Source organism: Gouania willdenowi, chromosome 13 (assembly GCF_900634775.1).
Source record: "Gouania willdenowi chromosome 13, fGouWil2.1, whole genome shotgun sequence".
Lineage (NCBI taxonomy): Eukaryota > Metazoa > Chordata > Actinopteri > Blenniiformes > Gobiesocidae > Gouania > Gouania willdenowi.
Window position 1 is genome coordinate 18684371 of NC_041056.1, and position 13291 is coordinate 18697661.

General features: G+C 36.5%; 1 protein-coding gene across 1 annotated transcript in view; it reads right to left on the bottom strand.

Moving 5' to 3' along the window:
- Positions 1 to 1534: 1534 nt before the first annotated feature.
- The window catches only part of tlcd2 (TLC domain containing 2), a 31996-nt gene continuing 20239 nt past the window's right edge, over positions 1535 to 13291 (bottom strand). Inside the window, exon 4 of the mRNA XM_028464791.1 lies at positions 1535 to 4465. Within this exon, the coding sequence (XP_028320592.1) occupies positions 4085 to 4465 (381 nt within the window). The 3' untranslated portion in view covers positions 1535 to 4084. The remainder of the gene's footprint in view (positions 4466 to 13291) is intronic.

A 13291-nucleotide genomic window follows, 5' to 3' on the forward strand; every position in this document is an offset into this window, starting at 1 on the left:
TGATGGAGCTGAGGAAGAGGAGGATGGAGGATGAAGAAAACAGGCCACAACGTGACGGAGAGGATCCTGATTGGATGATCAGACACAGCCCATCACAGCTGATCACACACACAGAATCTAGCAGTGGGGGTTTGTTTTATTCAGTCTAAGTCTACTGCAGTTTCAAAGTCTTTACACTGGCTCCCAGTCAGCCTCAGAATAGACTTTAAAGTTCTGCTGCTGGTGTATAAATCTGTGGTTTGGTCCAGAATACATCAGTGAGATGTTAGTCAGGTATGAACCCAGCAGGTCTCGCACATCTATGGACACAGGTCAGATAGTGGAGCCCAGAGCTCACAGTAAACATGGTGCTGCTTTTAGTTGTTATGCTGCAAAGAGGTGGAACAAACTGCCAGCAGAGCTGTATGATTGAGAGGGAGATTTTTGGGCATGTTGTTGATGTAATGTGTTGGTTAATTATTTTATTGATGATTTTAAATGATTTTTGTTTTTGCCGACTTTAATGTTCTTATAGATTTTAAGCTGTTGAATGTTTTCTGTTGCACTTTCTGATCATGTAAAGCACATTGAGTGGCCTTGTGATGAAATGTGCTATACAAATAAATTTGCCTTCCTTGCCTAAGTTAGTTTTGTGTTTCCATTTATAGCCTATTGTCATCAATTATCAACTCTTAATAAAAAGTTTTGCTCCATTTCACGTATAATTATCCGATTTATATTGTGAAAATATGGAGCAGTTTGTCCCCGACAAAGAAAAAATGATAAAATAACTGTCAGTTACATTTGATAAAGAAGTTAATGTTATAAAAAAATATACATATTGTCTTTACTTGTAACGTTTTATTCATTTTAAGGCAAAAATTGAGACTTCAATTTCATTAGCCATTCAACTGACAAATAATGTAGCTATGACAAATTTATCTCAATTATGATCAATAGTTTATAAAGGATGGAAAAAGTTGTGCTTTTTTTGTCAAATATCTTTTAAAATTTCAATTTTGAGCAGGTTCGTTCTCAAAATTATATATATTCAATATCTATTATTTATTTATCAATATTTTTTTACTGGCTGAGAATATATGGAATTAATAAAATGAGTGTATTTATGAAATATATATACTGTATATATATATGAAAGTTTTCATATATATATATAAAGTTGAGCATCTCACCATCAATAAAGGTAGAGTTGTGTCTTTATTATTTGATCAAAGATAAGAGTTTCAATGCAAATAAATATTTAACAGCAAAAAATTGAAAAAATAATAATTTGAACACTTCCTTAATTAAAAAATGTTTTTAGGTAGAATTTTTTCTCACCAAAAAATATTTTTTGATTAAAACAACTTTTTATTTGATTGAACAATAGACACAAATCGACCTCAATCAACACCCAGTTTGCTGTTTTTCTGATCTAAAACAATATAATGAGTTGCTGATTATCTGAATAATCTTCATTAATATCATAAAACAATTGAGAGTTTAGTGACAGCATCCATTTGACAAATACATAAAATAATACACTACCACCAAATTGGCATCTCAGATTTTTATTATCACATAAACATATTGTGTTATCATATATAAACATATACACTGGAAAATGAATGACAAATTATGGCAAATATTTATATATGTATATTTAACCACCACTCAACAGGCTGCACGCTGTCAATGGTCTCCATTAGGTTTCATTTTACCAATCACCAGTTGAAAGAATGAAAATGAATAAACAAGGACATGAAAATTAATATGATTTGTGTGATATACTTATTGTTAAAGGTGAAACTTAAGTCAATCAGGATAGGTATTGCAGATATGAAGGCTATTGGCACTGGCTGGTGATAGAAGTTAATCAATTCTGCCAATTTCCCTGCGAGCACAAACTCGAACAATGTTTTCCTGCCGTCATAAATAATAATAATAAATCTCTAAATAGTTCAGCACAGCTATAGGTGAAAAAAAACCTCTTCAGAGCACCAGGTGAAGAAGAGCTGTGAAACACATTGTATTTGACCAAAGTACCTTAATGTTGTTAAGAGGTTCACATTAGGCAGCAAGTGAACTCGGCTGCTGTGCTTTAGCGCTTTTTAATAATAACATGTACAGCGTGATTAAACAAATACATAATCAGGCATGCAGAACTTGTATAACAGCACATCCACAAGTCGCTTGTTAGAAATACCTTCAATTGTCACTAGCTGTCTACACAATCACCACAAGGCTTCTGGGAAGCATTTTAACAGTATATCAGCAATCTACTCATCAACCACATTAACTACAACCTTCATTACTGTTGACTTTAAAACAAGGCCATTTCATTTCTTTAGTGCAGACGTGTGCTGTCGGCTGGATTAAAAGGGTTTGACTTATTGAATTTACACAGTGAGCTGAAACACTACTGTTTTCTTCTCAATGATAAATTCTACACTAGGACATGTGGGAGCCCAGATGCCTGAATCCTGTGCATTTCCAGTATGAACAAAACCTAAAAGAGCAAAAAGCAAACCAGCTGCACTCAAGTCCATCACTTCTTCACAAACAGTCAATAAGTCATTTCATATTTAATCCACCACTCGTTTTACAACCAATAAGTTACAAACATTTACAAGGAACCAAACACTGATTATACACACACAACCAAACAAAACAGGAAAAAAAGCAACAACACAAATTATATCTTAATCTTTCCAGGCTTTTTTTTTTTTAAGAACATTGCTGCTGTGACTTGAATAGGCAGCTGTTCAATGATTTTTTTGGCAATTTAAATGTAAATCATGATGGTACAGATTTTCAAAAGGAGTGACAAATTAAAAGCCTCTCCATTAGCTAGAGGCGGAGTTTAGGCGTTAGAGGTGGAGGTAAAGATATAGTGCAGTCCTGGCAGGCTACAGGGCAAACTGCCACTTCCTGTTCCGCAAACAACTACGTCTCCAACACAGGGTGATCAACATATTAAGGACAGCTCGTCTTACAGCACTGTCAGCATCATTAGCCTTCTGCGTGGCAACGGTTGTCGAGTAGATGTTATTCTGGCTGCTGATGGGAGCTCTGATTTATTTGTTTTGCTTCATCCTTGTTACGTTTTCTAAATATACGCCAACACATAAGCCTCACCATTATTGCATACACATATCAGTTTAAGCTAATGAGTAATTTTAAATTAAATCCTTATTGAAATTCTTCATGTTGATACATTTTGGCATTAAACTTAAATATCCTGTTGCTTGATTAGCATCTCTTCTATTTGAGCCAAAGTTAACATGGGCTGGATTTCAGTCACTCTTCTAAGGGTACAAGCCGTTACACAATGTATTGTTTTCATTTCTAAGTCACAGGCATCCGGCCACACGCTGACCAGCGAAACACGTGTTAAAAAGAGGCAAAGATCAGTTAGGAGTCCTAGTTAGGAGGTAGCAGATGTTTTTTTTTAGTTCGAGGAAATCCGGTAGAGAAGGCAGTGCGAGCGATCAACGAGAGTTGGAATTCCACTGATTTCACCAGTAATTTAAAAAAACAAAACAAAAACAACAACAAACAAAACGTGTAGGTTTTGAAAAAACCCACAACAGCTTATCTAGTGTGTACATCCACAGACATGCAAGAGGTAAACAGACAACTTTCATTTAAGGTGAATGAAAAGTATCTATCTCTCTGTTCTTCCATGATTAGTAACTGAATACATTCCGTTTTTTTTGTTGTTTTTCCCGTGGCTGTGTTGTAGAGTGTGTGGGAGGTTTCAATCCTTGAACAGTGCTTCTTCATGAGCTACATTTGGGATTAGACGGAGCTGAAACACCCTGTAGGGATCGGTAAGGCGACGGGTGTCACTTCACAAGGCCTCGTTTTGTTGACCTGATGAAACACAGCAACACAATCCCAGCGGACGTAGCTTTAGCTCAGAGGGAGTGCATGTTTATATCTGGACAGTGAGAGATCTCGATGCCTGTGGTACAAGGTGTTTTACGTACAGTAACAAGCATGTGTGTATATGTATGTGTGTGTGTGTGTGTGTGTGTGTGTGTGTGTGTGTGTGTGTGTGTGTGTGTGAGTCCAGTCCTTCCCGCCGACATGGCCTGCTCTCCTACATCTCCTTCTCCTTCTTGTTTTCCCGAGTGCTGCTCTTTAAAAAGTCGTTCTTCAGCAGACGACAGAACAGTACGATGTTCATGACGGTCATGATGGCCATGCCCACGCTGCCCAGCGTGTAGGCCATCAGGGGCACGTTGTCCCTGTTCAGCACAAGCCAGCGGGTCATCCAGGCCAGCGTGTTGATGCGAAACACCACGTACGTGCCCAGGTTGATGATGCTGTTGAGCCGGTACAGCGTGCCCACGGCCAGGTTAGCCATGCGGAGGATCTGCCGGAGGTGGAGGAAGACGGAGTTCACCTCCACCAGCAGGGCCACCACGGCGAAGCCCACGTAGCGGCTGGACACCACGGAGAAGCCGAAACAGGTGATCACCTGCAGGAGAGGGAGGAAGGATTACAGTGGTTAGGACAGGGTTCCAACAGCTTCAGTCCAATTAAAGTCAAGACTTGAAGACTTTTTTATTGCCATTTGAAATTTAAATTTAAGACCAACTCCACAGTAAACACAGGAGGGGGGACGGGTGGAGGGCCAGAGAAGGCATAGACACAATAAACTTTGCAATCCTCTGATACAGTCAGATATTACGGTTCAGAAGACGAGAGTCCAGCTGGTAATCGGGGTTAGGGTAAATTTTTTTTCCCAGTGTCTAGTGCAGATGTGCAACTGGCCGAAGTAAAGACACAAAAATACACAAAATGACAGTAAAATAGACTAAAATAATCAAAATCACTTTAAAAACACACAAAATGACTACAAAAATAATCAGAAATCTATAAAACAATGACAAAAATACAAAAACTAAAAACCATTAAAATATCTTCATTGGACAGGCAATGATTGCTCAATTTACATTTCCCCATGTTGTTAAAAGTCCCACTGCAATCACGTCGCTGTTATGTAACTGATTCCGCTGTCGTGATTGCACTCTGTAACAGTAAATTATACATTAAAAAAAACTGAATGTAACCATTTATTTTGAAATAAGAGACTAATTACAATCATAAAATCCTACTTTAGTGTTAAAATTTAAGACTTTTGAAACATTGCTTTAAGATATTTTAATGACAATTAAGGCCTTAGTCTGCACAAAAAGTGTCAACTCTTGACTTACAATGTTTTATAATAATAACTTCTGCAAAACCTCATTTAATTTGACTAAAAACTGAACTTAGAGGTAAACTCCACAAGGTGGCGGCAGAGAACAACACAGATCTGACAGTAAACACAGGATTACTTTAACACAGTGGTGACTGGTTCCCAAGCTTTTTACCACATTTTCTATATCACAAACTAATGGTGACCCAAGGAACATTTTTCTCTAGAAATACAGTTTTTGATCAAGTTTGTTATACTGTGTTACAAATACAGAGTAGACAATGTTAGTGCACATAGTGGCAAGATGCACTAGCTCAAATATTTCTATACTGCATTTTATTTGAACTATTTTTTTTATTTATTGGAGACAGTGAAAGTATAGAATACAATTGTTTGAGATTGTGTGAGGAGTTTTTATTTTGAAAAAGAATATTAAGTATAATATTTATCAGTATTTATTTTTTATCAACTACTAGACATTTCAGGAGACCCCATTTTAATTCCAAGCCACCCCACATGGTGTCACGACCCAAAGGTTGAAAAACAATGCTTTAACAATTGTTTCAAGCTTGGAGGAGAAAACTGTCTTTAATTTTTATCACTGCCCAGTTAACTCTCTACAGGAGCAGACAATGACAGACAGACAGACAGACAGACAGACAGACAGACAGACAGACAGACACCATCTGAACCAGTATGTTTACATGAAATTAAAGAGTGAAAAATGAAAAAGGAGGCCTGCCAAATGTTCTACTGCTGAGCATATTTAGAAGTGATTTGTAAATAAAATACGTGATCAATTACACCTCAAGCTTATAAATATTACAAAATATAGCTTTGTTGAATAGATGCTTAAGGTAATTATTAACCATTAGCCTGCTACTTTAGCTATGAGAAAATGTTATAAATGTCATAAATAACTATGTCGTAATCTAGCGCTATCTAGCGACCAAATCTAGTACATTTCCTGCTCGGGGGCAGGAGTCTGCAGGTTTCACATGCAGCTCTGAATAATGCCCAATTGTTCACTTGTGTGTTAAAGTTTTTGAGAACAGCAGCTCTCTAACAACTGAGGAAGATGGTTAATTGAATAGAGATCGTTTTCATACAACATGGCCCCTATAAACTGTAAATATTCATTTTGTGGGTTTTTTCTGAGCCATTTCATGCAGTTGAATTCACTGGAAAAAGCAGATCTGTAGCACTCCAATGACCGTGTGGTTAAAGCAGTGTCTCTGACGTGTGTGAGCACACATTACAGGATAAGTTGAGGTGTTTATGACGAACAGTAAATGTGGCAGCACATCACAAACAAGCAATATCATGGAAGTCAGCAGAAAGGAAGGAGAGTATGACCATGTGTGGTTCAAAACTCATGCATTAAAGGTTGGATGAGACACACCGTGTTGGTCCACGCAAACAATGTGTCATGCATAAGTGTAAAGAGTGCTGATATATCCTACTCAAGTAGAACTACTGTTACTACTCGATCGAAATTTTACTCAAGTACAAGTAAGTCATACATAAAATACTGAAGTACAAGTAAAAAGTAGCTCAACTAAATAGTACTCAAAGTAAAAGTTACTCGTTACTTTCACCCCCTACATTTATTTTTGGTAATAAATCTTGCTACGGTTCCCTTGTATAGAGTAAACATCTAATGTATAAACTTAAAATGGAAGAGACCAAATCTTGCAGAATTTGAACTTAATTTACTTTAAACAAAGGCATCTGTATAAAATAAAAGCTTTGTCAAAATGTACAATTCTTTTTAAAATAAAATAACACCAATGATTTCGATTCAAAATAAAAAATAAAAAAATTCTCACACTAAAATTGTGTCAGCTATGATGTGATGCATTTGATTGTTGTCTGGTGATTTCATTTTTGGTAGTTTCACAATGTTTATTGATCATTTTAAAACTAAAAACAATTATTTACTCAGTAACGGTTTGGTCTAGAAATGTGACGAATTACTTCTTTTAAAACGTACTTAAGTACAAGTAAAATTCCTGATTTAGAAATACTAATACAGTGCCTGTTGGAAGTATGCATTCATGTGGGAGCTTAAGTAGAGTTGTCAATTATGGCCAAATGATTGTGTTTGAAGGTTGGATGTACAAAGAGTACATCCTCTGTATGTATATACTCTGTACTCTGTAGTGTTATAAAGGGGTTTATTTGAGGGTGCAAAGTAAAATAGCGTGTGCAATTTCCCTGGTTTAATTTTATGGGACATGTGCATGATAAATATTTGTTGTTTTTGTTTGATGTATTTTTCTGTAATATATGTTTTTGGAGTCATTATGTGTATTTTTCTGTTGTCTTTTTGTGCATTTTTCTGTTGTCTTTTTGTGCATTTTTTGCATAATTATTGTTTTTTGTTGCCATTGTAGTGTGATTCTGTAATCATTTTGTGTATTTTTGTATCTTTTTTGGTGTAGATTTGTGCACTTCTATTGTTATTTTGTGTATTTTTGTATAAATATTTAGTTTTGTGTATTTTGAGTCATTTTCATATGTTTGTTGTTGTTTGGTGTATTTTTCTGTAATGTACAGTAGGTTTTTTGGAGTCATTTTGTGTGTTTTTGGAGCCTTTTTGTATATTTTTATGCATTTCTGTTGTCGTTATGTGTACTTTTTGTATAAATATTGTTTAGTTTTTTGTTTTATTTTACTCATTTAGTATATTTTTATTATAAATACTGTGTGTGTGTGTGTCTCTACATCCATCTCCTCCGTGCGTTATCTCTCACACACTCGCGCGCGTCTTGCACATAATCCGTCACAGGTTGTTAAGAAAGACACGGAAGTACCACGAAAAATAAATGTTTAGAAATATACTTAAAAAAAAGTACAAGTACCCATAAAAAGCAACTAAATTACAGTAACATGAGTACTTGTGATCTGTTAATTTCACCTCTGGTGTCATGATAGTAATACTGAAGTCATAGATGGAGAGTCACAAGAGAAACACAAAGTAATCACAACACAAACAACTTAAGTACATTTCCACCTCTACACGCCAAAGTCTCTGAAACACTAGGCTATCAATTAGCACTGGCTCATATTTGAGTTTCATAGAATGCTTTTTTTACACATTGGACAAGCTAGAGTCTAAGTAAAAGCTCCTGTTTGCGTGTTAGCACCACAATACTCAAACGGTTGAAAGACATGTTTACATCTCGACTGACTGCAGCGTTACATTAACTGGTGGTCCTATGTCTTCTCCGAGTAGATTAAATCAGACTGAACACGGGACTGAAGTCAAAACAAACCCTTACACAAGCCTGTCCCCAGTGCACTATTATACAGTCATCCTGCAGGTGATTGGGTTTTATTAAGGTGTTTTTATTGGTGTTTGCGTTCAACCGGCACAGATAGTGGAGCCCACGAGGTCACAGAAGTCACTTGAGTAACACTGTCTTTTCAAGGCCCACTGTGAATGGATAACGTACGCTTCATAAAATTCAAGCACAACTATCAGAGTGGTGTCCAACACATGGTTGAGCAGCTTGTCAGGACTGATCCTGGATGTTAGGGATAGAGGACTAACTCCCACTCCCTGCCTGTAGGGTTGTTGGTCAGCATCCCACACCGAATGGGAGCTTAAGGTAATCCGCCCACTGGATTTACAGTGATTGAATTGATTCAGCGTTATCTAGATTTGGCACAATAATACCTGCAGGAAGCTTAATTAAATTAAGTTAGTCCAACTATAGTATTTTCTTTTTTTAGTATAGTTTTAATCATCCAGACTTTTTTTTATTTTTTTAGTCATCATATTATAGTTTTAAAGTTTAGTCTCAGTCTATGGTTAGTCTTGGTCATGAGTCTGTTTCATTATGAACCAAAATACTGATCATTTTAATTATTCATATTCATGTGATCACTCTCGACCTTAAACAATAACCTCTTGTTCACTTTTTATTCTCAACACATTTCTCAATCTGATAGCATCACTGAAAACCACCAAACAGGCTGGAAATATTAGGAGAATTGTTTTATCTTGCATCTGAAACAGTCCATTAGTTCTTTAAAAAAAAAAAAAAAAAAAGGTTTTAGAGGAAATCTTGAAGGGAAACTCCAGACGAGTTTATATCCTTTTTTTTTTAACATGGCCTGAATGACTATGACTCACATAAAAACCTCTCCATGAAGACAAGATTTTAATCTTCACAGAGGCAAAAACTGTGGTTCCTATTTATGGCCACAATGTAGAAATATGTTTAGTTCTTGCCTCAAAGAAAAGAAACATCTTAGAGAAAAAGCTCCATGAGGATGAACTTATGAAGTTTTTCTTTTATGTTTAGCTTTATAAGAGGCAGACGAAGGGCTTGATTTTTATTCTTAAAAACAACAATAGATCAGTTTTATCTGTGTTTAAAAATGGTCTCAGATGGTTTTGGTCTGGGGTATTACTGCCACCTTGTAGAAATCAAGATGTAAAAAAGTTCAAAGCAGGAGCTGAAAAACAGAGACTTGCTTGTGTTTGTTTGCTTGGTGCTTTTTCTCCCTGCGGCCTCAATTAGCAACCTCTAGACGCCCGTGAGGGACCATCACCACATCCCCCCTTCAAACGGCAACCCTTGGTACAAAGGCGATAAGACTGGCACGGTGACGGGTGGTATGGAAGCACAAGGACAGAGAGAGTGAAACAAATGCACAAAGAAAGCTTCATCCCCATTGTTGATTCTTATGTCAATAAAGGTCGACATAAAAGTGGGACAAAGTTCAACGACAAGGAGTTAGTGTTGAGATAACATGTGCTGAAAAACGTTCAAGTAAACCGTAGCCTCAATATACAAAGGGAAGACACGCAAGACATTTGAAAAGTAATGCTAAGCTAATAAGAAAAGGTCACAGTTTTTAATCGTGTCAAAGAAAAAACACATTGGTGGGAAAAAATACACGTAAAATATAAGTTGAGTGTAGCGTTGCTATTGCATTGGGAATTTTCTTTCTTCTTTTACATCGTTTCTGAGTCAAGGATGACAACTTCTGGAAAGTCATTCTAATTTCTAACCTGATCATGTGGCTACAAGTCGATTTCCTTCAACTGGACGTTTTGTAATAAATGTATGTCTTTTATTATTATTAGGAATGGCACAACTTTAATTTTGTATGAACTTTTTATTAACAGAATTTGACCCTATAGTATTTTATGGGGCTTTATGTGAATCTTTATTGTACAGTATTTTACCTTAATGTATTTCGATCGTGAAATATCTTTTTAAATGTTGACAGTGCACTTTGAGCTCCTTGCACATTTTTTTGCAATGTGGTTTTCATACTGCAAATGGCTAATAAAGTGAACTGAACTAATAACACTAATGAAATGCTAAATGTTTAAAAGGCTGTTAAGAATAACTGAAGTTGTGCTTCAATTATGTGTGTGCTTACTTCACCAGGTATATGCAGCCTGGGGGCCACGTGCGGCCCTCGATCTAAGTGCGGCCCCCAAGACAAATCTACCAAAAATTGTAATTCAAGGAATATGAAGCCCAACATAATACACAAAATAACTCAAAAAATACAAATCAACAGTAAAAATCACAGAATGTCAACAAAAAAATACAAGAAGAAACAACAGAAACCCAAAAAGATTCCAAAAATACACAAAAAAGACAAAAACAACCACCTGAACTCACAAAACATCAATTAACACAAAATGACAGAAAAAATACCCAAAGCAACAAAAATACTGAAAAAACAAAAAAGGCACAGATTGACAATAAACAAAATGCAAATATAACACACAAGAAATAACAAAAATACATGTAATGACTCATAAAATACACAAAATGCCAGCAGAAATTCCCAAAATGACAGATAAATACACAAAATGACTCCAAATATACACACAAAATGACTAAAAACTAAAAAAAGAAACTACACAAAAAGACAACAATGACAAAAAGCTCTTTGTTCTTTCCTGTGTTGATGCTCAGATTCATCGTTATTGTTGATAATGTGGCCCTTTCAACTTTTTCCAGCCGAGGCCTGCCTTGTTTTTTATAAACCAAGAGTAGCAGCTCATCTTGAGTCCACCCTGAGTCCTCCACATGTTCCCTGGATACTTATCTCCTCCTCCTGTGTCCTGTCTGTTAGAGGCAGGTTTTCCTGCATTAGCATCATCGCTACAGGTGCTGCTAGTCGCTAGGCCAACTACTGCTGCTGCTACGCGATTTCCACAGAAACAATCTTGGACTTCTTTACCTCAGGCTTCACTTAGCCATTTTCTGACAGAAATCCCCCCTTGTGCAAAATCCCCCTTTAGACTAGATTTGGGGGCGTGGCTTGACTTTCCACTCTCTTCCTCATTCGTGCTGTGTGTCTACATTCAATTTTGTGTTTACAATGACATTTCCAGTGATTTTAACTCAAAAAAGACACAGCTGTCAAAATATAATTAAACACCTAAAATCAAAAAAGTTTTTTTTTTTTTTAATCTATTCATTTTTGCTTGATCCAATCAAATAAGTGTCGGTCAAAATCTGGGAGTCTTTTCTGGCATTACTGTTCAGTCAGTACTGGCCAATGAGCAGCCTGCAGTCCGTTACAGCCTCTTTTTAAATGTGGCTTTCTTTAGGACTCTTGCCAAGTTGGAATGAAAAACACAATACCTGTTTACAGGTAAAGTCTCAGAGCGGAAAATCCTCCACATAGAGCAAATTCCAGTTGAATAACATCACGTCGATAAAGTGGAAAATCCCCAACAAAGTCAGAGGGAGCTTTAGTTTAATTTCATTTGGGTTTGTTTTGCTATCATTGTGATGCAGAATTCAATAAGCCTTGGATTGTTCACTAACTCATAGGGAATGTGAACTGGGCTTAGACCACTGAGAGACAGGTTAGTTTTACCCTACTGGTTTGTTGTTGGGATAGTAATCCTGCACTCTTCAAGGGGGACGGAATCGCCTTCTCAGCTGCTTGTTTGAGCAAGTTTACAGAAACTAGCAAAAACAAGGAAAAAGACCACACACAAAAAAGAAAAAGTTTCAGGTTCAGAAAGAGAATCAGTTCAAGGCACTGAGCAAACTATCATGTTTCTCTGTATATCAGACGAATAGTCTCTTCTAAGCCCCAAACAAAGCAGATCAAGGAAACAACTCTAGTAAAAGATCCATTGTTTAACAATACAATCCTGTGAAGAGACTTAATTTTTTTTCCCCAGTTGACCATCTTTCCTAAGGCCGATTGGAGATGAAGAGTTAGTGAAAGTGTCCATGTTAAACCAGTTTCCCTGTCTGTGGATGACGGATTGCCGGCTGACTCAGCCAGAGAAGAAATTCAGGTTTGGAAATCAGTTCATTGCTTTCATTTGACAGGACAAAGTGAGTGGTGAGTGATGATGGAAAAAAAAAGGAGAGGAAGTGTAGGAGGGTAGTGAAGGTCATTGACCTCAAGCACTTAGGAGAGCGCCACGCTGCCTCCACTGTGGATGGCACAAAAAAGACTGGTTAAGTACTCTAAACATACTGTATTTGTATTGATGCAGAGCAAAAAAAGGTTAAATTAAAATAAAAACTAAAATATCAATGGAAATGTTATGGCAAATGAGACCTAAAACAAATACATTAATGTATCAGAAATAATGAATTGTAAATATCTGCTTAACGTGGTAATGCTGTTGCTGAGTTAAACCTAGCTTACTCACCACACGCACACGGACCAGATTTAATGTGTAAAGGGTCTCCCATCAAAACGCTATAGAAGTTCGATCATGCATGATTACGATGAGTCATGACTACATATTTGGGATGAAAAACATTTCTCAGACTAACATGTCATAGTGCTGCTGGTATACAGTAAGCGTGACTGGACTTATTAGGTGATTTCCTTGAGTACCTTTCAAGAGGCTGGTTTAGAACTGAAGTCATGCAGAATGTTTTGCAACAGTGCTTTCGTTACCTTTAAAAACAAATTAAAATCGTCCCCATATTGATTCTGCATCAAATTTTGATGGTTTTAAACACTATATATACTATATGCACACATTTTTAAACCCAAATAAGAAAAAAAATGTCCAATGTTCAATAATTTTCAGGCATTAACATTACAGCTCAGAGTGCAAAAAGGTCAAATCGTCCAAATGAAAAA